Raw genomic sequence first — 25,352 nt, forward strand, 5'->3', positions numbered from 1 at the left:
CTAAAAGTTACATGATGACATGAAGTTGTGTTGCTAGTTTTTAAACCATCAGATACATGGACGCATGTCCAGGCCTAGCTTCTACTACAACTCTTGTGTCCTGAAAAGTGACGTCTTGTTGTTGGCCACTGCTCAGCTGTCATTGCCATGCTTCCTACCTGTGCAGCAGAAATGAACACAGAAGAACTTGGGATGATAAGACTGGGAGCTTCTTCCTGAATTGCTGACTTAGGTTGCTAAAGCTTTTATTTCTTTGCTGGACTTGGTGTTTTGTCGACACATAACCACGGAAGTTCAGCTGTTGCCATCTCTAACTCCAGGGATCACATGGGCAACATGTGAGTGGAAACAAAGCCTGGAGGTAAACGGAGCAATTTGGAATGAGATCAAAGATTAGCTTCATTTCATTGTTTCCTTCGACTTTTTACTATCCCATCTAAATTTGGCATTTTATGAGACGTTTCTTTTATTCTCAAAGGTAAAACTGAGCTTGAATCATCTGGGACCCCTCTACCTCTGCTGGAGAAATGCATGCAACTTGATTTGATCGATGGGAGTTTTATCACTGAATTCCCAACTTCTAGGAGCATTCAGTATGAAACATGTAGTACATGGTCTTGTTTTAGAATTCTATCATGAAAATGGTCACTATAGCCCTGATTAAGTTACAGAAGATACTGTGTTATAAAAGCAAAAAGGAAAAATTGCAACAATATAAGAATATTGGACATTTGGAAAGTGACTGTTTTGACTTCCACCCAAATAGTAGTCACATGGTTAAAATTGACATTACAATGCTTTATGACCATGGAGGGGAATGGTCTCATAGGGCCCATAGCCAACCACATCTGAAAACCCTACAGTTGTTTATTGAATGAGTACCTCAATTCATTCCAAAACTTAAGATGATATTGTTTATTATTGGGTTTTTTTGTTGTTGTTGATGTTCTTGCATGGAAGCAACTACAGTTAAGTTCATGTTCTTACTACTCAACCATTCCATCAGTTCTAACTTTGTTCTACCATCTAAATTCTGGGGATTTCTTTTCATGTATGAGACTACAATACTTCAGAGAAAAGCAAGTATTAGAGAAAAAGCAGCCCAAGCATGTTTTAGAGCATGTACTTCTATGTGCAAATTTATCCTTGCAGTGTTAATCTTAGATATGTGCAGATATGTACAAAGTGTTTCAAATATGTGCTATTTCAGTAAGAGGACAATGAATCATGTGTTCTTTGATTTAGAAAGAGCAATAAAATAAGCTAAAATTTTTGAGTTCATGAAAGCATCAAGTAGATGACCAAAGTAAAGAGCAGGCGGACAGTTGACTAGCAAGAGCTGAGCAGAAAGAAGAGCCAAAGAGTTGAGCAAATGGGATCTTGGGACAGTTGTTACTATTTCTTGTGATACTATGATGGTGGATACATGAAATTCTTCATTTATCACACTCCACAGACTTGTACACCACCAAGTAGGAAGCATGATTGTAGACTTGAGCTCATAATAATGCATCATTATTAACTTAAAAATTGTAGCAAATTTAAAATACTAGTGTAAACCAGTAATGTGAAAAGGATGAGTATATTGGTTACAATCTGTACTTCCCTATCAGTTTATTTGTAAAGTTCAAACTGCTTTGAATAAATTCCCCCTGTGAGTTCAGAAACCCGAAAAAAAAGAGAAAAGTTATACTGAAACAATTCTTTTTTGTTTATGCACTCACTGTGCAATTATTCCTGCAAATGGACAGGCTTGTATGATATGATGAGTTAAAAAATATTGAACAAGAATGTCCCAATTTGGCAATATAAAAGAGTAGGTGTTTTCAAATAATCTGACATTGAATTATCTTAAAACATTAAGATGAGTATTAAAAAAGTACCACATATTTATTGATGACATATTAAAAGATGACGGAAGTTCAGCAAGCATTAGAGATGTTGGTTACTTTAGAGTATCCATTCCCAAATTTTCTTTTTCTGAACATTGTTTCTTGCATGTGAAAGCAGCCAAAGTGTGATCCTATAATGGAGGATGGATCTGATTTCAGATGAGGAACAACAAAAGACCATGTCAAAAGAGAAGAGCTCCTGAAAAATTGCTAGCCTATTTGATTTATCATGATCAACAGCGGAAAAGGAAGCTAGAAGGAAAGAGAGCGTAAAGTGAAAAAATCAGATCTTCCTCGTGAAGTCCATATTTATGATAAATGTGAAGAATCAACATCTTAAATTAAGCCTGCAGTCCAAGATGGTAAAATGGATCTAGATGACAGCATCTTAAGCAATTAGCAGAAGAAAACAAACTATACTCTACCTGGCTGGTAAGACAGATGCTGCATTCAATTAGGTGTCATAGTTACCTTTGATACAATAAAGTATAATAGAACAATGGGTTAAAAGCAACTGAATTTTTTTCTCATTGTCAAGCCTGTAGCAGAAGCCACCATGATTAGTTTTAGTGAAATGTTCCCATACTTACAACTTCTAGTAGCCTCATGTGTCAAAAAAAAATCCGGAAAGAAAACAAAAACAATATCAAATGGTTGGAGTACTTTTTGAAGTTCCCTTTTTTGAAAGTCCTAATCTCATCCATGGGGTTATCACCTAATTACCACAAGGCCCCCCTGTGGTTACCATCCCCTTGGCGATTAGGATTCCAACATAGCAACTTGAGGAAAGTGGGAGTGTGCTCACTCTGTCCATCGCATCAGGCTTCAAAGATTTTTCTTATATAAACTGTATATGAGCTTGAGAGACAAAAAATAAAAACAAAAGAAAACAAAACAGAAATAGGAAAGTGAAAGGAACGAAACTGAAAGGATTTAAATATAAGATTTAGCAAGTAAAACATGCTGAAGAAAATACAGTAAGTGCATAAAAGATCCAATCAAGGAACAACAATCTAAAAAGTAAATTGGAAATTATGAAATATAAAAAATAGAAATGCTGCAATTAAACAATACAATCTCTTAAAGTTAATAATGGTTCTAAACAATAGGCTGTAAATTTCTGAAAAGAAAATGTTTGAAAGTTCTGAAGTAAAAGTGTCCATATAAAAAGAGAAAATTTAGCACAGAAATCAAGGTGGAAAACATGGAAGAATTTAAGAGATACTGGTGAAAAGTTTACACGTCACATTGGAATTGGAAATGATAACTGGATTTTCAATACGTTTGTGCATGTGCATAATAGAGTGAGTTCATAGAAAAGTACAACTGAAGAAGACATAGCATGAACCTATAATTCTTCGAAAATTTAATCAAGAGTCAAAAACCTTTGTCAAGAGTCTAAATGGTTTAAAAGGAAATACCTATCTAATATTCTAGGTCAGATAATGAACACAGGTCTCTCATCAGCTCGAGAATGAAAGATTAAAAACTATCCATATTTGTGAACATAGATCAAAAAACCCTAAGTTAGATCAGTTGGGCTCATACAAAAAATAATGCATCAGAAGAAAGTTTACTTAATGTCATAAGCACAAAGATGACTTAATATTAGAAATATAGGTGAGGCATTTTAACTCACAATATTCCCAAATTGTAGGAAAAACCCAGTCTATGTAGAGGAAAAATTAAACCAAATTCTACAACAATTTAGAGAGTAACTCCAACTAAAACTAGAAAGAGAAAGCTCCTCCCTTGTACAGAATGAAACCATAGTAACCAGGCATTGTTCGTCCACTTGCTTAGTAAATCCCAGCAAAGGCTGGCGAGGGTGTGGTAGAGCAGACTGGAACCTTCATGTGCACTGCTTCCAAGTGTGAGTGTGGCTGACGGTTCTTTGGAAGCAATCCAGCATTACTCCATGAGTCTTAACCCACAACTCCATCCGATGCTTACATATGTGTACCACAAGACTTTCATAAGGACATTCTTAGCAATGTTATTTGCAATAACAACAATGAAACTTAGAAGTTTTGTAACAACACCAAATATCTATCAGATAGAAACTTGGGCAAGCAAACTCTGTAGAGATGAGTTGGCCTACTATACACCAAGAACTGTAGCTTCGTGCATGAACAGAGTGGAGAAAACAGGATTCATGAGGACAGCAAGCTAACACATATGAAGGTTCGAAGGCCAGCGAATTAAGCAAAGGAAAACAATGGAATTCAAAAAGCTAACTCAGATTCCTGACTCCCACATGGAGGAGAACTGATGCTATTGGAGAATGACACGTACAGGATTCTGCCAGAAGTGACAGCATATTTTCCTTAAGAAACAAGTGAGATTGTTATCAATTCATTTGTAGATTATTAATGTATAGATGCTATTTATATATTTTGCATTTATCAAATATTTTATAACAAAATACAATAAAAATTGGGCCATATCTAATAGTTAAAGTAGCAGTTTACAAACTTTCTTTTTATAATAAGAGTTAATGGTGGAGACAAGAAGTACGTGGCAAACAGGGGCTAGTTTACCCATTAACATCAATGCTGTGTGTGTTTGTGTGTGTGTGTGTGTGTGTGTGTGTGTGTGTGTGTGTGTGTGCATTTCAGGGGAAGGGAACGTAGGGTCACATACGTCCTAATCAAGCACTCTATCACTGACTTACAGTCACAGCATCTCCAAGTTTGTCATCAGGTGGTTACAACTCCTGTTAGGTGAGGCTTTGCTGTCTGTTGGTGAAGAGACAGATTGAAGAATGCAAGTCTTGTGATATTTCTTATCTGTGTGATCTTGGACTTTCATGTCCTTGGTCTAAGCACGGAGATAATAATGTGGATGTTACATGAAGTAGCACTAGAAACTCTGAGACAGAACTCTAACAGAATGAATGCTCGATCACTGTTGTGTACTGGAACGTTTTTGTGATTTAATCCTTTGGAATGCTCTGTCTTTATTATGTTAGGCTTTGGTCATTTGACGAAGCAGTTGATGACACTGGCTGGTGGGCGTGTGGCATTGGCTCTAGAAGGAGGACATGATCTGACAGCCATCTGTGATGCGTCTGAAGCCTGCACAAATGCCCTTCTAGGAAATGAGGTAAAAGCAAAGAGTACACGGTATCCGGGGAGGGAAGTGGAGGACGCATGTGTGTTTAATTTCAGGATTACTATTTAACCTATAACAGTAGAAAGTTCGGTACTGGCACTAGAAGTTTCTGTGCTTTCATGGGACACGCTGTCCTGTCTTCCCAGGTAGAGTATCCACATAGCATTCCTGCCAATCAAATTATTTACACGGCGAAAACTGAGCAGTGAAAACTCTTGCAGAGAAGAATGTTTTGTCTACTGAGCCTATCAGATGAACAATGAATCATTTAATATGAAATTAATCTTTTAAAAATTTCTGACATTTCCTGCATGATTGTTAAGTCAGAAAAATAAAGCCATTTTTAAAAACATTCTTGTTCTGTCCGAGGCTGATTTCCCAGCTGTCAGAGGACCGAACCAGGCCCCCTGAACGTGGGTGTCAGTTAGGAGGCCTGGGCAGTCTATGGGGACTCTGGCAGTGGAACAGTATTTATCCCTAATGTATGAATGGACATTGGGAGCTCATTGCCCCATAAAGGGATACTCTCTCAGCCTAAAAACATGGGAGAGGGCCTAAGTCCTGTTCCAAATGATGTAACAGACTTTGATTCCCCCATGGAAGGTCTCACCATCCCTAGGGAGCAGAAGGAGGATAGGATGGGGGGATCAGTGGTGGGCATGGGAGAATGGGAGGGAAAGGGAACTGGGATTTATATGTAAAATAAGATTGTTTCTAATTTAAATAAAAATAAAATAAAAAGAAGACATAGCTAATGGGCTCAAAAAAACAAACAAAAAATCCTTAAGATTTTTTTCCATCGTTTGAGAATGTTTGTGCTAGGGAAGAGATTGTGTCCTATTTTTCTGAGAGTCAAAGGGAATCTCCTAAAGCTAGAAGACTCTACTATTGCTATATAGGTAGGTGCAAGGCAATAGATTTAAAACCAGAACTTGCATATCTAACTTGCAGTACAGATTGTTAATTGCTCCACAGACTTTGTATTTAGTCACTTGGACATTTGCGTCTAGGTCTGAACAAGGTGTTATACACTGGTTAGAATTAGGAATGTGTGGCAGTTCAATGAGTTAGCTTTGGGTTTCCTTTTTGCTTTTGGGAGCGTGAACTTGAACTGGAAATACAGTTTTTCTTATTCATAAATTGACTTTGAAACTTACCTTTCATGTTTTTTAACAAAAACTCAGGATATTGCATGCATATTTATGGAAAATTGTACTTTTTCTTCTCTACACTGAGTGCGAAACTTTTACTGCTGTCATTTCCATGTGAGTCTAAACTGCTATAACATAACTATTTTGCCATATTTATTGAATAAGTACATATATTTTTAATTTGAAAAAAATACCTGTGACACTGACAAAGTGTCTAGCAATGTTAATTTTAGACAGAGTGCAGACCACTGTCGAAACCCTCCTGGCAATGAGCTAGGAGACTGTAACTGCTTCATGATTAGCATCAATAGGCCGCTCTTTCCCTTCACAGGGGCCAAGAGTTGTTTAAAACAGTCTTTCTGTGACTGTTGTGCACTAATAATGTCAAACACAGTGTGGGATTGTTTGTGGGGTGGGGGCCAACCAGGAACTGTCAAAGTTCCGTATCTATTTGCTTGCCCGGCTTGCCCCCGGAGAATGTTTCTTGGACCAGCTGTGTATGGCCTTTAAATGGCTTTTGTAAGCTTAACGCCTTTGAATGTGTTTTAGTTAAGTAGAATGGCAGTTTCCACAAGAAAAACCAGGATGAGCTGTGCATTGTGACTTCACAGGTGATTATCCTGCCTAGAAAGAAACATTAGCCAGCAACATAAGCAAACTACATTTCCAACTACATAGACAGAAACTACAAGTTTAGTGGCTCTCTTTCAATGCAGCCATTGAGATGAGTCTTTTTACCGTTGGAATCTCTGTACTTGACCAAGTTCACACTTCCAAAAAGCATCTCGGGTGAAGATGGCATAATCTCTCCAGTGATATCATATCTCAAGGAAGATCATAGAGGATATCCTCTGACATAGAGGATAAAAGCATCATTCGGCTGTCATAGTCTGTGGGGGTGGGGAGCATGGGGGTGTAGAGATGGTTAATCAGTGAAACCCAGGAAGTAATAACTGAAATTATTTGACAGGTATATTGATTATTTAACTGACTTCAATTGTCTGGACATCCTTTAGTAAGTTTTCTCTTGCAATTGTAATAACCCAATTGACATCATGTCTTCTTTGACTGGCTGTCTTCAATCGCATAAGCAAAACCTAAAATTTGCTCAATTTAATCTAAAGAAAGGGAAATTTAGTCTTGTTTCAGTTGTTTCCTTCTAACGATTCTAGGGATATAGAATTCCTACAGGATACTTTAGGAATGACAGATGGAGTTGATTTATTGAACTCTGAAAGGTAAATTTTGTTGCAGTGGGTCTTTCTTCACCCAGAAGAACAAAGCAGAGAGAAACAGGGACTTTTAAAATGAATAGTGGAGGAAAAATACAAGCGTGCTGTACATTATAATTCATTTGGAAAGAGGAAATGAAAGCGTAATACTTGAAACAATTCAAAAAACAAAGAGTTCACACTTTCATTGACAATATAATTTATAATGCAACGCCTGGCTTTGGGTATTTTTTCCAGGTCAAAAGTCATTGTGACTACATTGACGTTTTAAGTTTCATTCCAGCAGAAAAAATAATATATAAGGCATATTACATGTACCTCACCGTTTAACAAAAATACCTACATGCAATTTCCACAACAGTTTTACGTGGTAATCTCTGGATAAGAAAATAAAAATGAGGTCTTTCAGATACCAATTACTGCAATTTAAAAATCCCAATTTCCCTACAAGCCCCCCTTGCAAGTGATTAATAGAGCAATTATGACTTATTATCTGGGATTTCACTTTTACAAATTATAAAATGTAGTGAAGCTGGAGCATAAAACTGTGACAGCACCAACAAGCTTCCCATCCATGAGCATGCAATTGAGCTCAAATTAGAAAGGTCAAGAGGGCCTTTGCCAGGGACTCTGCACTCCATCAGATGTATTTATCCATGTGTAGAGGATTAGACTTCATAAACATTTGCCAGTTTTTAAAATGCTATGTCTTTTTCTTGTTGTTCTTGGCCAGGTTTTGTCAATACAGCAAAATGCTGCTGCTTCTTCTAACTTATTAGCAAAATAATGTAAATTGCCTAACCCCAAAGATTGTAAGATCAGCGAGGACCATTGGATGATGTCATTGTAGACAATAGATCGGCACCAGAACCCAATATTTTAAAAATGCTATGTAAACGTTGTACCTTAAAGAGGCATTTTTTTTCTTTTTAAACAGTGTCAGCTTGAAAATGATCTACCTAGCAAAACATCCAAATTTTCTTTTAAAAAAATTTGTACAAGGTCAATCAACATAAAATACTATTGGATTAAAACTAATCTGAGCACAGTGCAGAAAATTCTAGGAGGAGACTGATTCTTAAAATCATGCTACAAGTCTTTATTTTTAAATTTATTCTTGGCCAAGTATATAACTGGATTTTATCAGTCCAATCAAATTATGATGAATATTTTTGAACATTTTCACTGACATTCTATTAAAAACTCCAACCTGGAGTTTGAGAACCTAAACACCTACATGAGAAAAACCATTAGATTGATTGGGAAAGCATAAGTACAATTCCGTGAATTACCACATCGTCAAACATACAGTTTCTTTAAGGCCACATTCAACTACTGTTCTACAAAGCCAATAATCATGCCTCCCGTTGCTTCCTCTGACACGAATCTGCTGTAGAGGATAGAAGAGCTTTAGCAGTTTCTGGTGCCTATGGAATCTGGTCTCAGAACAAACTTTCTAGTGAGCAAGGCAAAGAAGTAGAAGCTTTGAGTCATGAGTTGAGAACACGAGCTCGAAAAGGTCATAGGCCTAACAAAGAGAATAGATAATGGTTTCAAGCTGGTTAGGAAGAAAGGAAGTTTTCTGAAAGGTAAATCCATATTTTCACAGCTATGGAAGCTGCTGAGATGACGATGGAAACTCTAGACTGCCCTAACCCATTAATGTTTGATTTCTGGTTTCTTTCCTTTTTTATCTTTTTTTGTTCCTTCCTTCCTTTCTCAATTCCTTCCATACTTCCTTTTTTCTTCATTCCTTCCATGTTTCCTTTCCTACACCTTTAAAAAAAATATCGACTGTCTCTTCTAAATACATGCAGCTGCTTTTTCTTTAACTGGGATATCACAGACAGTGACTGAATGTGGAGATCGCCTTTCTTTTTCTTCTTTTAATTTAAATTAGAAACAAGCTTGTTTTACATGTCAGTCCCAGTTACTTCTCCCTCTACTCCTCCCTTACCTCCCACCAACTCCCTATCCCATGCCCTTTCTGCTCCCCAGGGAGGGTGAGGCCTCCCATGGAGAATCTTCAAAGACTGTCATATCATTTGGAGCAGGGCCTAGGTCCTCGCCATTTGTCCAGGCTGAGAAAGCATCCCTTTATGTGGGATGGGCTCCCAAAGGCCATTCATATGCTAGGGATAAATACTGATCCACTACCAAAGGCCCTACAGACTGCCCAGGCCTCCTAATTGATACCCACATTCGGGGGTCTGGGTCAGTCCTATACTTTTTCCCCAGCTATCATTCTGGGGTCCATGAACTCCCCCTTGTTCAGGTCAGGTGCTTCTATCGGTTTCTCCAGCCTGGTATTGACCCCTTTAGCTCATCACTCCTCCCTATCTGCAACTGGATTCCAGGAGTTCAACACAATGTTTAGCTGTGGGTGTCTGCATCTGTTTTCATCAGCTACTGGAGGAAGGCTCTACAATGGCATATAAGGTAGTCATCAATCTCATTATCAGAAAAGGGCATTTAAGGTAGCCTCCTCACTATTGATTAGACTCTTAGTTGGGGCCATCCTTGTTGATAGATCTCTGGACATTTCGCTAGTGGGAGATTTCTCTTTAAACTTATAATGGCTCCCTCTATTATAGTATCTCTTTTCTTGCTCTCCTCTATCTTCCCCTGACTTAATCTTCCTGCTCCCTCATGTCCTCCTCTTCCCTCCTCTTCTCCTCTTCTCTTTCTTCTAACTCTCTCTCCCCTGCCCCATGCTCCCAATTAGCTCAGAAGATCTCGTTCCTTTCCCCTTTTCCAGGGGACCATGTATGTCTCTCTTAAGGTCATCCTTGTTTCCTAGCTTCTCTGGTGGTATGGATTTTAGACTGGTAATCCTTTACTCTATGTCTAAGATCAATATATGTGAGTGAGTACATACCTTGTTGGTCTTTTATGACTGGGTTACCTCATTCAGGATGGTTTCTTCTAGTTCTAGCCATTTGCCTGAGAATTTCAAGATTCTATTGCATTTTTTCAATGAGTAGTACTCCATTGTGTAAATGTACCACATTTTCTTTATCCACTTTTCAGTTTAGGGGCATCTAAGTTGCTTCAAGGATCTGGCTATTGCAAATAATGCTGCTATGAACATAGTTGACCATGTGTCCTTGTTGTATAAAGGTGCATCTGAGAAAGAAATCAGAGAAACATCACCCTTTACAATAGCTACAAACAACATAAAATGCCTTGGGGTAACACTAACCAAATAAGTGAAAGACCTGTGTAACAAAAACTTTGAGTTTTTAAAGAAGAAAATCAAAGACGATACCAGAAAATGGAAAGATCTCCTATGCTCTTGGATAGGTAGGAACAACATAGTAAAAATGACAATCTTGCCAAAAACGTTCTACAGATTCAATGCAAATGCCATTAAAATCCCAGCACAATTCTTCACAGGCCTTGAAAGAACAATTCTCAACTTTATATGAAAAACAAAAGACCCAAGATAGCCAAGGCAACCCTGTACAACAAAGGAACTTCCGGAGGCATCACCATCTGACTTCAAACTCTATTACATACCTATAGTATTGAAAACAGCTTGGTATTGGCACAAAAACAGACAGATAGACCAATGGAATTGAATTGAAAAACCTGATATTAACCCACACACCTATGAACACCTGATTTTTGACAAAGAAGCCTTTGGTTTTTTGTTTTGTTTTGTTTTGTTTTTTTATGAGATATGGTTTCTCTGTATTGTTTTGGAGGCTGTCGGTCCAGCCCGGCCTCGAACTCACAGAGATCTGCCTGCCTCTGCCTCCCGAGTGCTGGGATTAAAGGCATGTGCCACCACCACCCGGCAGAAGCCTTTGTTTTTAAAGATGACTTTGTGCTCTAAAGATGCTGGAAAAAAAGTCCCCTTAACTGATTCCTCATGGGTGTTGACAGCTACCCCTGAGGTAAATGCTTGAGATGTTGTTGTCCAAGTTGCTCCTTTTGGAGTGGGGTTTTGTATTGGATTTTACATTACAAACATTGTTTTGCTCTCTTTTTCATCTTTTAGATTATGTATGACTGAGGCTTAGTCCACTCGGGAATTGGTGTGAATCTGGGAATACTTTCAAGATCTGAAGTGGTGGCAATTCATGAATAGAGGATGAGAGAAAGTACATGATATGCCAGAGTGACATCTCCCTCCATGGTCTTCTTTTAGACTTTGATACCTGTCTATACCCCAAAAGCAGTTGTCTGTGTGATCTAAAGGGAGTAAAAAGGTTTTGGAAAATATTAGTTGAATATTCTCTCTCATATAGATATAGCCTGTGAGACTGGTTTCTTCTATTCATGATGCGTATGAGAAGTCAAACCATCTGCTTCAAGAAATGCTTCATGATCCAGATAACTCAAAACCAATAACAAATGATAAGAGTCATTTCTGTCTGGATTGTTCATATAGAGTTAAAAGAAATGCAGGTTGTGAGTTTGAAGACATCATGGGTTATAGTTACCAATAAAAGAAAAAAATCACTTCTTATAAACAGCTAAACATCTTAGGATGCTTTTATCTGTCCCTGCCCATTCATTATGTTGCCTTTTAATGGGCATCTATTGTGTGACTAAAGGTTCTAATTTGAGCAATAGTAATGAAGACATTGTTAGAGATCCTAAGAGTGCAATGTGGAGATAATTGTTTTGTCTATAGGAATGGAGGACTGCTTTACAAAAAAGGAGCATTTAATCTTGATCATGTTTTCATTGTAAGATTTTGACAAGTTAGTATCGAAGGAAAAGGTGTGTTTTACAATAGGAAACCATAAATGAGGACAGTGAGTCTCCTTGGAACCGCAGATGGCTCTAGCAGGATGTTCTTGCTTTGTTTCTGATACTGGAGAGGCCAAGTTGAGAGGAGTAAAGCAGGCAATACCTGTAGGCAAGTGAAGTATGGTATCATCACGAATTGGATTTCTATGAAGAACATGGAAATTTTTAATGAACATGCCCATGCTCTGGAGTAAAACAATGACCACTGCAATAACAACAACAGAAGAATGCAGAGACATGTGACTTTGAGGCAGCAGAAGCTCAGTTGCTGAGGAAAGCATCTCACTAGGAGCAACTTTGCTCAAGTTATCAGTGAACAAGTGTCTCCTCAGCACTGCTGTGGCAACTCCATGGGATCCTGGAGACCAGCTCTGGGTGGCTCTAGCCACTCTGAGCTCAGTGACATCACAGGGGCAGGCTGAAACAGTGTGGTACCCCACTTGCCAAATGAAACATCTCAGTTGTGAATACTACCAGCCTATCACTGACGCAAGAAGGGAAACACATTTTTGTGCTGATCTCTTCAATGGAACTAAAAGGAAGTCATGAAAACTCTGTAATCAGGAACTACCACAAGTTTGAGCTTAGACTAGGCTATATAAACAAGCCTTTTAAAATTAAAATGCAGAAATCAAAAATGAGAAGAAAAACCACATGGGACTCAGTTGCCAGTAATCCTAGTCTAGTCCACTGTTTGCTTCCTGCTATGTGGGAGAATACCCTTGGCGTCAGGAACTGGATAGCCGTGGCTGCTCCTTTCAGTCTTTGTCCTACAATCACTCCTGCAAGACTAGTTCCCTGCTGCTGTACAGAGATGTTTCCTCAGTGCTGTGGCGACATTGTCCTTCATCCTCCACACAGAGGTGAGGGGCAAGCATAACAGCAATAAAACCTCATCCTTGTGACTCCATTCTGAACACAATCTATGCTGATTTCAGCCCTGCAAACTATTTTTGGTGATGAATAGTATTGACTTCAAACTAATAACAATGGTCATTTCAAGAATGAGTGGCTCCTGAGTCACAGTGTGGATAAAAATTATAACCAGACTCTCTTATACAATCAAATTAAACATACGCAACTAATTGCAGTCCTTGTTGAGCAATTATTTAGATGAGAGTAGAGTTTGAAGCATCAACCCCTCCTCCCAGGGGAATTGATGATCAATAGTTCATCAGTGAGGAAGACCAAGTGAGCATCCCTGCTTCCTGATCCTCTTGAACTTGCCATCATATTCTTCCACAAGCCCTTTGATCATTACAACTGGACACTTTTGGATCGCATCTGAGCTGCTCGAATATTGTAGACAGACTTTTGGTTTTCTTTGCCAGTGAACTTCTGGGCTGTATCTAGAAGTATAATGGTTTTGCACCAAGTCATTCACACTTTGTTTCTTATGAGCGTCATCACACAGAAACCTTTTCCATTATTAAGCATGTGAAGGAAATTTTAGTATTTCCAACGTTTTCTAAGCATGAAATATAATACTCATGGAGGAATCTATACAAATATAAGCAATTCAATCACATGTCTAGCCATTTGTTGGGTCAACAGAACCTAAGTTCTTGGTGGTCAGATCCATTGGCTTCTTTCTGAAAGTAACTTATTTTCTGATTTCTGACACCATATTCCAATTTTCCTATTGTAAACTTTATAAAAGGGAAATATATATATATATCTTATATAAATAATGTCTTTTTCTGAATATTTTGTGAATCCTCTCTCTCATTGTACATAACTGCAACCCATTCATTTTCACCACTTTATGGTTTTATATTTCATAAAAGAATTTTTAGGAGACTGTAGGAGTGAACCCCACAGTTATCCACCCATGAGGGCGGTGACAACTAAATTAGCACAGGTAGAGATAAAAGGAAGTGAAAGGAAAAAGGACCTCCTCTTTTGGGAGCCGGCCACGCTACTGACTCCCAGCTTGTGTGATTCTCTCTCTCTGGTAAATAAATATATTGTATTTCCTATAGCATTGACTATCATCATTAGGAGACTACTATAGTTTATTTATAGTTATACTATATTTAATGGATATGGACTTTTTTCAAGTTGCGTTTCAGTGGTGGAATATAAATTTTTCTCGGAAATAAAAAGTATTCAATACTGTCAGTCTTCATTTGAACAGTAAAACGTTGGTATTAAAGTGTATAGTGAGATAACAAGAAGACTGTATAGGGAGGAGTGAATGGGGGAGCTTCTTCCTGTTACATATGATTGTGGGGGGGGAATCCATCACATTATTTTCATTAAAGTGTGTTTAATACTTAAGTTTAGCAAGAATAATGGTCGATTAAGATTCAACTAAAACCTGTGAAAATTTAAAATTCATTTGAAAAGTTGGTAAAGTATATCAAAAATACTAAAAGGAATAAAGTTGAAGTATATGCAGACTTTATGTAGCTACATAAACATGAGGAAAACCTGAACAAGTCCTTCCATATTATGAAAATTTTTGAGTGATCTTTAGAAGTCTCTGAAAGATAAAATTACCTTTAAGAAATTTTTAAATAAATTTATATCTGAGAACGGCGGCACATGCCTGTAATGCCAACAGTTGGTAGAAGAATGTAGAAAAATCATGAATCTAGTGTCAGCCTGAGCTTTATTGGGACAGTGTCTTAAAAAATCAGTTAATTGGTAATAAATAGACTTATAGGTAATTTATTGACATACTATCAAATTTACCAAACACCTAGAGTAATTCAAGTCATGTACCTGCACAGTAAAGCTTTAAATATTTTTGGACACAAAAATAAGTATCTACCTATATCAGTGTATTCAGTGTTACATATGGTGAGTTTTCATTTGTCCCAAATTGGGCTAAAGTTTAATTTTTATACTTAAAAAATCTTATTCTATTTGTATTCCTACTATTGCTTTAAAAACTTTTTTGATTTTCTTTTTTATGAATTTTTAATTACAATAAAATTGCATCATTTCACTGATCCTCTTTCCAAGTTTCTCCACCCCCTCTCAAATTCATGGCTTCTAAGTCTCCCTATTAAATTGCCTCTAGCTGGTGTTTTAAAATAGCTGTTGTCCCTGGAAATCATGTGACAGGTGAAACTGAACAAATACCTGAATTTTGTCCATATAATACGTCAATTTTCTGTAAAAGATGTAAAGAATAGGTTACTCTACCACTGAGCCTAAATCTATGTAAGGAATGCTTATAATTATATTTTACACATAGAAAATGATCATTCACTAGCTTTGTGTGTCCATAGGTTGTATTCAAATTATATAATTTATCTTTTTATTTAATTAAAACATTTTTTCATTTTACATTCCAACCCCAATTCCCTCTCCCCCTCCTTCTCCTGCCTCCCCACTTCCTCCCATCCACTCCTCAGAGGGGGTAAGTTCTCCCTTGGGGAGTCAACAAGGTCTAGGATACCAAGTTGAGGCGAGACCAAACCCGTCACCCCAGAATCAGGCTGGGCAAGGCATCCCACTATAGGGGATGGGCTCTAAGAAGTCAGTGCATGCACCTGGGGTAGGTCCTCACCCCACTGCCAGGTCCCCCACAAAACAGAACAAGCCACACAACCAGCACCCACATTCAGAGGGCCTGCTTCGGTCCCATGCAGGGTCCCCAGGTGTCAGTCTAGAGTCCATGAGCTATCTTAAGTCGCTGTCTCTGTGGTTTCCCCATCATGGTCTTGACCCCACTTACAATTTATCTTAATAACTTCATGAGAATTATCTTTATTGAATGGAATTGCTCGCCCACAGCATGATTGGCGTGAGAGACTTCTAACATCTGGATTTCCCTTGTCTTTGTGTAACTCCTTGCTCTCTACTTGCTTAGAATTCTTTTTTATCTCTTAGTAATTCTGATTAGTCTCAATAGTCAACGTCTCTGCTACTTCTTATTGGCCAAGCTAAATACATAACATAACTTTACCGTGTATTCTTGTTTGCTCCAAATTTATTAAAAATGACTGTTTACTTAGTATTATTCCATTACTTAGTTATTAGATTACTAGTAACAACCCATATTCATAAATATTTATCAAGCGGATGCCCCAGTCAGATGGCTTTAGTGTCCATAATTCTGAGTGATTGAATCAACACATTCTTCTTGAAAACATCCTCGATGTTGGGTCCCTGCATTCAGGTTTTTAATTTTAGGAAAACAGCCTGTAAATACTGCTTGGTTTCTCGCCAGTGGAGAGACTACTGCCTGTTGCCATCTCCACAGCCTACTTGATGAAAAATAAAGAGCCCACATTGAGAACTCTCTGAATCCAGCCCTGGCTGTGTGTACACACTCAAAATGAAACAAATTGGAGCAATTTACTGAAGGTTAAACCCTCAAATGACAGCCACCTAAAACATGCAGGGAAATGGTTTGAGAGGCTTAAATGATCAATTTAATTTCCTTAATTCTCTGTTGCTTTACAAGGAGGCACAGCTTTATCCGTCTTGCTGAAAACTCTAAATTGTGGGTTTAGATGTGTTTGTGTTTTCATACTCAACACTCTGAACCACATATACTTTCTATATTACCCAGGACTTAAAAACAAGCCCACAGACCTCAATACACTCCAGTTGCAAAATTGGAGTATTTGCATTTGTGATCTGTCTCTAGTTTTCTCTCCAATATCCAACACCATTCAGTTTGTCAGCATGTTTTTTTTATCTGAAGTCACAAGGAAGGTTTTGGAAAGAACTAGCTGTGCCAATCTTGCGCGTAAGTTCTAACATGAAGTGGTGTGTCAAAAATATTTTATTGCTATTAAAAATTATGTCTCTCTAGGTCCTGAGAAAGACGTGAATGGGAGGAACATTTTTGTGTAAGCAAAGTGGCTCACCCAACCCTGTCTACTCCTTCAGAGAGCATTTTCCAAGAACCCTGCAGCTCTTGGCTCAGTCTTGCCTCTGAGATGAGAGGGCATTACCAGGATGACATATTCCTGAAGACACATTCTGAAGTACCGATTTTTTAAAAACTTAAGTGTTTAAGCTTTCACAACCGTTTGCTGACACTTGGGTCCAGCGGTGTTTTTCCTCTTCCTGAACTGTGCTGCATACAGCGCTTTTGATGTCTTAGAGCTTTTTCTTTGGCAGCTAAGAAAAACACTCTACAAAGTTATATTTAGTGAATTTACTCATGTATAAATACCCCCGAGCTACTCTGTTATCCTGTGGCATCTGGAAGAAAGGTGCTATTGTTTTGGATCCCATGACTGAAGCATGGAATAATCAACTCTGAGAGACCCTAGGGATGAGATTCACTCACATATGCTGTGGAAATGTATAATCCCTTAGCTTTTTTAAGTTTCCCTCCAGATGAAGAAACTTGGATGAGTTTGTGCTCGGGCCCATCTGCTGACAGCAGTTCCTGGTCATGCCACTGGTGGTGTTTAACCACCACTTCTTATTGGAGGTTGTTAACTTGAAGTTTTCTAGGAAAACAGCTATTTTGGGGTTCATTGTCTCACAACTATCGTTAGTTTGCTTTCCGTGTCCTGAAAACTAGATGTTTATTTTTCCTTGCAAGTTCCCTACTCTGCAGTATACTCCTCACCATGTGTCTAGGATCTGTCACCAGACTTGGTTCTGACAGAGATACTCCATAAATTATCAGAAGCTCGGCTGCATTTCTTGCAATGTTTGTGAATTCTTCCATGAAAAATCAGTGTAATTCCAGAAGATCATGATAGATTTGCGAGGAAGGGATGTATCCCGTTCTTGAGGCTGACATGGGTGTGGTTTTGAATAAAGTCAATGTTAAGTGGATCTGTGCTGTTCTTTTTCCTCTGGCTTCTTAAAGACAGTTCTTGTTTGTTTGTTTGTTTGTTTGTTTGTTTGTTTGTTTTGGTGCTACTTTATTCAAAGAATAAGAACAGATGCCTCATGACTTTCCACCAGGAAGTATTTAATGTTTAAGATGATTACATTTAAAAGCATTGGCGAAACACAGATAATAGACTGTCCACTCTGTATCGTGGAACTTCCCTGAGAGTTTTGTACCTACTGCAGCTGCAGATAGCTTCATGATGGTATTCTGTTTGTGAGGAACCTACAGAAAATCCCACAAATAACTCTGATTTTAAATGGCTAACACAGAGATGTGCACCTGCTTCAGGGACTTCATGCATCAATCGTGTGACCAATAGAAAAGCTCCTTGGAATTTAATTATATGGACACAAAGTATAACTGACTGCACTTGGGGACCTGATGTCTACAAAATGTTAATCAGTTTTTGGAGCAGGCCTCTGAGGTCGAGACTGCTCACTTTGCTTCTGTGCTGGTCACTGTGAAATCCTCATGTTCTAACCATGTTCTCTCTCCTGTTCTTGCAGCTGGGGCCTCTTGAGGAAGATGTCCTCCACCAGACCCTGAATACAAATGCTGCCGCTTCTTTACAGAGGGTCACCGAAATCCAAAGTAGGTCTTCAGTTTCCTTTTCGTCTTTTGCTAGGTCAGGTTCCTTGGAATCCTGTTGAGAATTAAAGCACAAAGAAACAGAGTTATTTTAATTTGCTTTTATTGAAATGTCTTGCTTTCCTGTCTGATGATCTTATCTTACACTGCTGTCGTAACTCAGAATCTAGACTTGGGATCATTTTTGTCTCCTACTTCCTATACAATTAAGATCATCTCAAACACCAAGCGCTGACATAGAACAGCTAACTAAATTTAGAAACTACAACAGTGTAAACTGTGTAGTGATTCTAACTAAGGGGAGTCATCTCCTAAATGTGTTGGATTTGGCAGTCATGTTCTGGCTTTAAGTTTGGCGAGGAAGGAAAATTACGAAGAAGTCTAACTTTGGCAAGCATGGTAAGGTGGTCTTTTTATTAGGCAGTTACCTTTACAGACATCAACCTCCCACACTAAAGATTAACATGAAGGTTAGCACAAAGGCAAATGGCAAATGGCAAATGTAGGCTCTAAGGATAGTCAAAAAAAAAAACCATCAGCTTTGCAGATTTTCTATAGAAGCATGTTTTCCATCTGACTGAAAAACCTTCAGCATATCTTAGAGTCCATCTTCTCTTGCACAACAGTGACCAAGAGATGAGGGTGTGAGGTGTGAGTGGTGTTGTATTACCATTCTTTCGGGACCAATAATGTCATACACAAATGCAAGGTAAGCCTCCTCCTTCTGTGTTACAAGTGCCTGGAATGTGGGCTATAAGCATTCACGGAGCCTTGTTGACTACCTACTACAGGAGTAAGTGATGAATGTCACAGAGTTTCAGAAAATGGAAAAATAAGAATCAAATGCCATAGAGAAAATTACTGGGATAAAGCTAAGGCACAAGTTTGACTGCCTCCAAAGACAAGCTTGGAGATGCTTGTTCACGTCCGACTCTCGTTTTGAGAGGAGATAAGGAGGGTCATGTGAATGCCACCCTGGGTCCCTCGGAGGGACTCTTTGGGTGATCTCTGGCAGGCCTCTCCTGTTCATCCCATCTTATCCAAAATCCCTGCACAGGGTATTGAGAGTAGAGAGAGAGCTCAGTCTTGGGGTGCGTCGTTTTCTTTTCCAAGGATTCTTTTGCCACTGCACACATAGAGTGTTCACAGAAAATACCTCTGGTGTATCTCAGAGGACAACAGCAACACTACAACGGGTGTTTAAGGATGGCTTTGTTATGTGAAGTCACAAAGGTTGGGAAAAAGGAGTGGGGAGGGAGACAAGGGAAACAAAGAAGAGGAGAAGTCGCAGAGTTTCTGGCTCCGCAGATTTTGTGCTACGGTTGGTGAAGCAGTGTAAAATGTCTAACTCCAGCTCAGTGTTCTCTAGAGGTGCAGAGGCCATGACAAAGGGGCAGCTCATTTCTTCAGCAAGGAAGAGGCTTGCAGTATGCAAGCTGAGACAAAGGAGGAGGCAGATCTGAGGAGGTGGTTCTCGAACCAGTCTTCGGTGCCAGCGAAGAGCTCATGGTCTGTCCTCTGACGTATTCAGTGTAGTTTCGTTCATGAGTTTTTACCACCAAATAACATACAACTCAACGAGGATTAATGTATCCCTAGCTTCAAGGGAGCTGTTCTTAGTCTTAGACCAAGCTAGGGAACCTGTCTCATAGTTATTACTTAAAGAAAGGGTGTGTAGTCCTTTTTCTCTCTCTTCAACAGGACTCCCACAGTTTTCCAGGGGACTCAAGGCCTGGGGAACCCACAGAGACAGTTAACCTGATCTCCAAAGAGCTTATAGACTTTGGACTGACAGTTAGAAAGCCTGCATGGGACCAACCTAGGCCCTTTGCATGCGTGTGACAGTTGTGAAGCTTGGTCTGTCTGTGGGGCTTGGAGCAGTGTGATCAGGACCTGTCCCTGGGACTTGAGTTGGCATCTGAGAGCCCAATCTCCAACCTGAGTTATCTTGCCAAACCTCGACACAGGGGAGAAGCTTGGTCCTGCTTTAACTTGGTTTGCCATGGAGACTGGAAGGAGCCAGTGGGGGCAGAAGGGAGGTGAGGGAGAGAATGGAAGGAAAGGAGGGAGGAGAGATTATGGTCCGTATGGAAAATAAATGGGAAAAAAATGAGCAAGGGTGTATGTCACAATCCAGCCAGAAAGAATTGGGCTCCATGGCCCTTTGGCCTGTGGTCATTCCACTCTTGGAATGCCCATGTTTGGTCCTTCTACACAGTGGCCCTGATACTGCTGCATTTCCATCGACTCTAAGTGTGTGTGTTCTTTAGGCTGCTCTTTCAAACAAAATGGATGAGAAGAAAATAAGGAGAGCCCATGAAACAGGAAAGTAAAGCTAATATTTTAGGGTCTGAAACTTCATATTGATTAGGGAAATTGAAACAGTGAGCTTCGAGTTCAATACACAATACTCCGTTTCTCACAAAATACGGCTGTATTCTTTCCTTTATTTCTCCCTGGTCCAAATCACACTTTTTCACACTAAGTGCCCTGGTGTACCCTGGACCCTTGACCACTCTATCTATCTCTGGTTCTGTATGGAAAAGGGTCAAGCCTGGCTACATATCTTCAGGTTTTTTAAAAAAATGACCCCTTCTTTGTTAAAACGCTGCTAACGTTGCTAAGAATGTTGAGTCCAGTCGAAAAGAGGTGGGAACAGGAGTCCTTCTGATCCGGTAGACCTCACACCTAGGAAATGAATCTAAAAGCAGCCTGTCTTTAAGGAGCAAGCATGCTGTCCTGCATACCTGTCTTTGAGCCCTACAGGGGTCCTCCCTTCAGCTCAAGGAGGTGTTTGAGTTTTAGCCTCGCTTCTAGCCCAGGTTCTGAAGGACTCTTCTGTGCTGCAGTTTGAAGCTATATAAACGTTAGGAAGCAGGCCTTACCATGTGGGAAACATTCAGGCAAGTTCCTAGAGAGTTCTGTCCCAAGACACACGGAAAGGTGCTGACAGGCCTTCTGTGTATTTCTTTTTGAGAACTGAGCCCCCCAGCTGAGGGTACGCAGGTGCTAGACGCTGTGATTAGCATTGGCCCACTGCCTGGGTGCGTGCCTTTTTGTATTCTGCAGCGGGATCATCCCTGTGGTCCTATTCTGGTTTAGGTTTCTCCTTCAGCTCAAGAGCAACCGTCTTCGTAAACAAGTGGGAGTGTACGGCTAACGACGTATACTCTAAGGTTTTGTTTTTTCCTTTAAAAGTTGAAAGTAAAATTACCATAGATATTATTTCAGTCACCTCACTACTGGATATCATCAAAAGTAATTTGTGAAAAGATGCAAAAATATAAGTATTTACATGTTCATCACAGCACTATTCAGAATAATTGAGAGACAGGAGCAAAGCCTGAGCTTTGTCTATCGGTGGAAGAACAGATAAAGAAAGGTGATGTGTAGGGGCGAAGGAAGAATATTCAGTCTTCAAGAGGAAGGCCCACAACATACGCTCACTTTGCTTTATGTTCTTCACGGAACACGCTATTTCAATGGTATTTTCGCTTGTTTTCTCCTAATTGTTGAAACTTTTGTGTAGTAACTGGCATGAATGGGTGCTTCGCAAATAGATTAGTAATTACATGTCCCATTTCTTTTTTATTTAGTAAATTGCTTTTTTTAAGGTAGCTTAGCATAATTATACCTGCCAAGCACCCTTGCTACAGAGGAATTGAGAAGAACCAACAAAACACACAGAGCACATGTCTTCCTGCTCCACACCCACCAGGATGAGTCAGTCCTTCTGGGAAGACACAGACTACTTTTTCGTGCTATCATTTCCCCAACTAATCTTGGAGGACACGGATTTCAGATCTGAGCCTGGGACTTGATTGCACAGAAGTAATCACCAGAAAATAGGGCCAGGAAAAGTCAGCCCAGAGCAGGATACAGGGCCCTCATATGTGTGCATTCTTTCCTAAAACCCGAGCTCAAGCTTAGAGTACCTATACGACCCCGAAGTCCCCCACCCCTTTGTATGGCATGGTAAGAAGCGGGGTCTTCTAACCATTTTTCATACACCAGTGCTGGCCCATGGTAACAGCTGCACCGAGACTACCGTGGAAGAAGGATGAACTTTTTCCATTAATTGATTCATTCAAGAGTAAAATTTTAAGTCCTAAAAACATGTAACAAATGATACCAATTTTCATGTATGAAACCCCAAAACATAAGAAGTTTGAGTATAAAGGCATGATTTTCCTTCATTTAATTTTGTAGTAAAAATACCCTTTACAAATGACAATCAGCTTTGTAGACCTCCTATGTGATAATCACAGTATCTTTGATTTTAGTGTCAAGAAAGTATATGTGTGCCCAAGGATTTGAGGATTCTTTTTCAAAATTGCTGCAACCATCTAGTGGTTTGGAGCTGACAATTTGAAAAACACTAAGTAGAGAGCTTTAAAATGATATAGAGCCCTCTGTGATCCTCTCTTGTGCTCACCAGCCACATGACCGTTGAGCAAACCACGACAAAATGACCTCAGTCTTCAGAATGAACCTGGAAGCCAACATCACCACACTGCCTTCTAAATTGGTGCAACTGGCAGGCAGGGGTGGAGTGGGGCAGAGGCTAAGAAATAAAACACACAAGAAATGTGGAAACTTATCCCCAGAACTGCATTTGTATCTTTTCTCCACTATAAGGCTTCTCTTTTGTTGTGTAATCTGAATTTTGTTAGAAGTATTTATTTTGCCAACTATGACAAATGATGACCCAAATTCAAAATGAGGAAGGAACAGGCTCCAGCTTCGTCACATGATCTTGTCAAAAGCATCACACGGAAAGAAGATAAATTCCATTTCTCCTACATGCAAAACTTGTTGCTTTGATCTGAATGACAACGGCCCCCAGAGGCTCATGTATTTGAATGCTTGGTATCCAGTTAGGGGAAATGTTTAGGAAGGGTTAGGAGGTGTGGCCTTGTTGGAAGAGGTTTGCCACTTGGGGAAGGTTATAAAATTTCAAAAACCCATGCCATCCCCAGGTAGCTCGTTCTCTCTGCCTGGTTCATGTAGATGAAGGGTGGGCTCACTCCTGCTCCAGTGCCATGGCTGCCCTCAGATCTAGTGCCATGCCTGGCTACCGTCAGCTCCAATGTCATGACGCTCATTGACTCACGGTTTAAAGCCACAAGTCCCCAATACACTCTTTTTTCTATCACAACAATAGAAAAGTAGCTAAGGCATTACTATTGTTTTAGAAACACACTTGTGAAGCATTATTCAGGGTCAACAAATGTGTTTATAGTTCTCTGAGTATACCCATTTTTAAAGCCAATTTGAAAAGGAGATGATTTTCTTTAATGCAGGAGATTGACACATCGTATTTGAGCACAGTGTGGACCAAGCCCCAAGTCCACTCCTCCATACTTTAGGAAACTAAGAAGTGAAGCAGACTCCCTGTAAAGAGGGAAGCTTGTCTGACACCCATCCCTCTTCATAACTGTGACTGCTCTCGGCTTGGCATGTGTGCTATTGAGTGATTGTCTCCTATTTCTTCTTGCTCTTACTGTGTAGGGTGAAGTCTTCCCACCAGCCTGGTTCTAGAGCCACATCAGTCCCAAATGAACACACAGGAGGCTGTATTAATTATGAAGCTGTAGTCCGTTTGCTTGGCTTCTTACTGGCTAGTTCTGACTTAAGTATTTAACCAATAATGATTAATCTAAGTATTTCTCTTACTTCAAAACAAGTCCTGCTGAGAGTCTTGAGTGCTGGAGAAACCTATGTTCTACAGTGAAGTTACTGAGGGCCACTGAACAAACTCATTTATACAAGACAAATGCTGTAGCAACAGTTATTAAGTGCTTATTGTCTGTTATGCGCTATCCTCAGATTTTTACTAATATCAACTGACAATATTAACTTTTCCCAACAATTCAATAAAGTGAGTGTATGCTCATTGCCACTTTGGGGAAGTTGAGGTACACCAGGTTACTCAAATTCCATTGGGCCACACAGCTAATGAGCAGGGAAGAGCAATAAGCCCTTCAGGTCTGCTCCAGGCTTCACAGGGAGCCACTGTGATCTGGCAGCTCACACATAAACTCACTCATGCTGCACTTTCTTTGTGTCTTTTCCTCATTTCCCCCTTTGTTTCAAAGGAGACATACTTAAGGGGAAAAAATCAATTTGACTTAAAAACCAGAATTTTAGTTGTCCAGACTAATTGAGGCTGAGCCATTGTCAGGTCTGGAAGCTCAGTGCCAAATTCCAAGGACCCACAGAGCTCAAGTCCACTCTAGAGCCCCCTGTAAACTTGTAAAACAACTCTAATCAGGGAAAAATGCAAGGGTTGGCAGGATTTCAAGTCCCTGCCCTGTTGTCTGGTGTGAGCTGCGTTTTGTCATAGAGACTTTGGATTTAGACAGAGGCCTTGATGATGGAGCCTTGGGCCAGGCAAGACCTTCAGTGAAGCAAAGCAGCATTAGACATTCTCCCCCTATTACCCAGCCACCTTGTGTCCCAGCCAAGTCAAACGGTACACATGACTCTTTCAGAGTCTCACAGTTTCTAATTGGCCATTTTCATGAAACACTAAAACTCTGACTCTGTGGAGAAGAGCTAACCACCCTAACATACACCCAGATAAAAGCAAAACACCTTCCATCTGCTTAGACATTTAAGTTGGTTGGGTAATTTATTTTTTCAACTGCATCTGCAGTTACAAAAAGTGTTCATTCGTGTTTCTTCCAAGTCAAAACTAATCAAACCAAAAGAATAAATAAAGTAATGCATGTGTCTGAGTCTGCATCCTCTTTAACAGCAGGAACGCTCTATGAAGGAAAGCACCCTAAGCTGT

General features: G+C 39.5%; 1 protein-coding gene across 16 annotated transcripts in view; it reads left to right on the plus strand.

The window, feature by feature from the left end:
* Positions 1–25,352, plus strand: part of Hdac9 (histone deacetylase 9) — an 888,277-nt gene that overhangs the window by 836,276 nt on the left and 26,649 nt on the right. For all 16 annotated transcript variants that reach the window (XM_040743251.1, XM_040743249.1, XM_040743250.1 and 13 more), the window contains 2 exons: positions 4,864–4,997; positions 18,475–18,559. In XM_040743251.1, the coding sequence (XP_040599185.1) occupies positions 4,864–4,997; positions 18,475–18,559 (219 nt within the window). The remainder of the gene's footprint in view (positions 1–4,863; positions 4,998–18,474; positions 18,560–25,352) is intronic.

This window comes from Mesocricetus auratus, unplaced genomic scaffold (genome assembly GCF_017639785.1).
Source record: "Mesocricetus auratus isolate SY011 unplaced genomic scaffold, BCM_Maur_2.0 Super-Scaffold_15014, whole genome shotgun sequence".
NCBI lineage: Eukaryota > Metazoa > Chordata > Mammalia > Rodentia > Cricetidae > Mesocricetus > Mesocricetus auratus.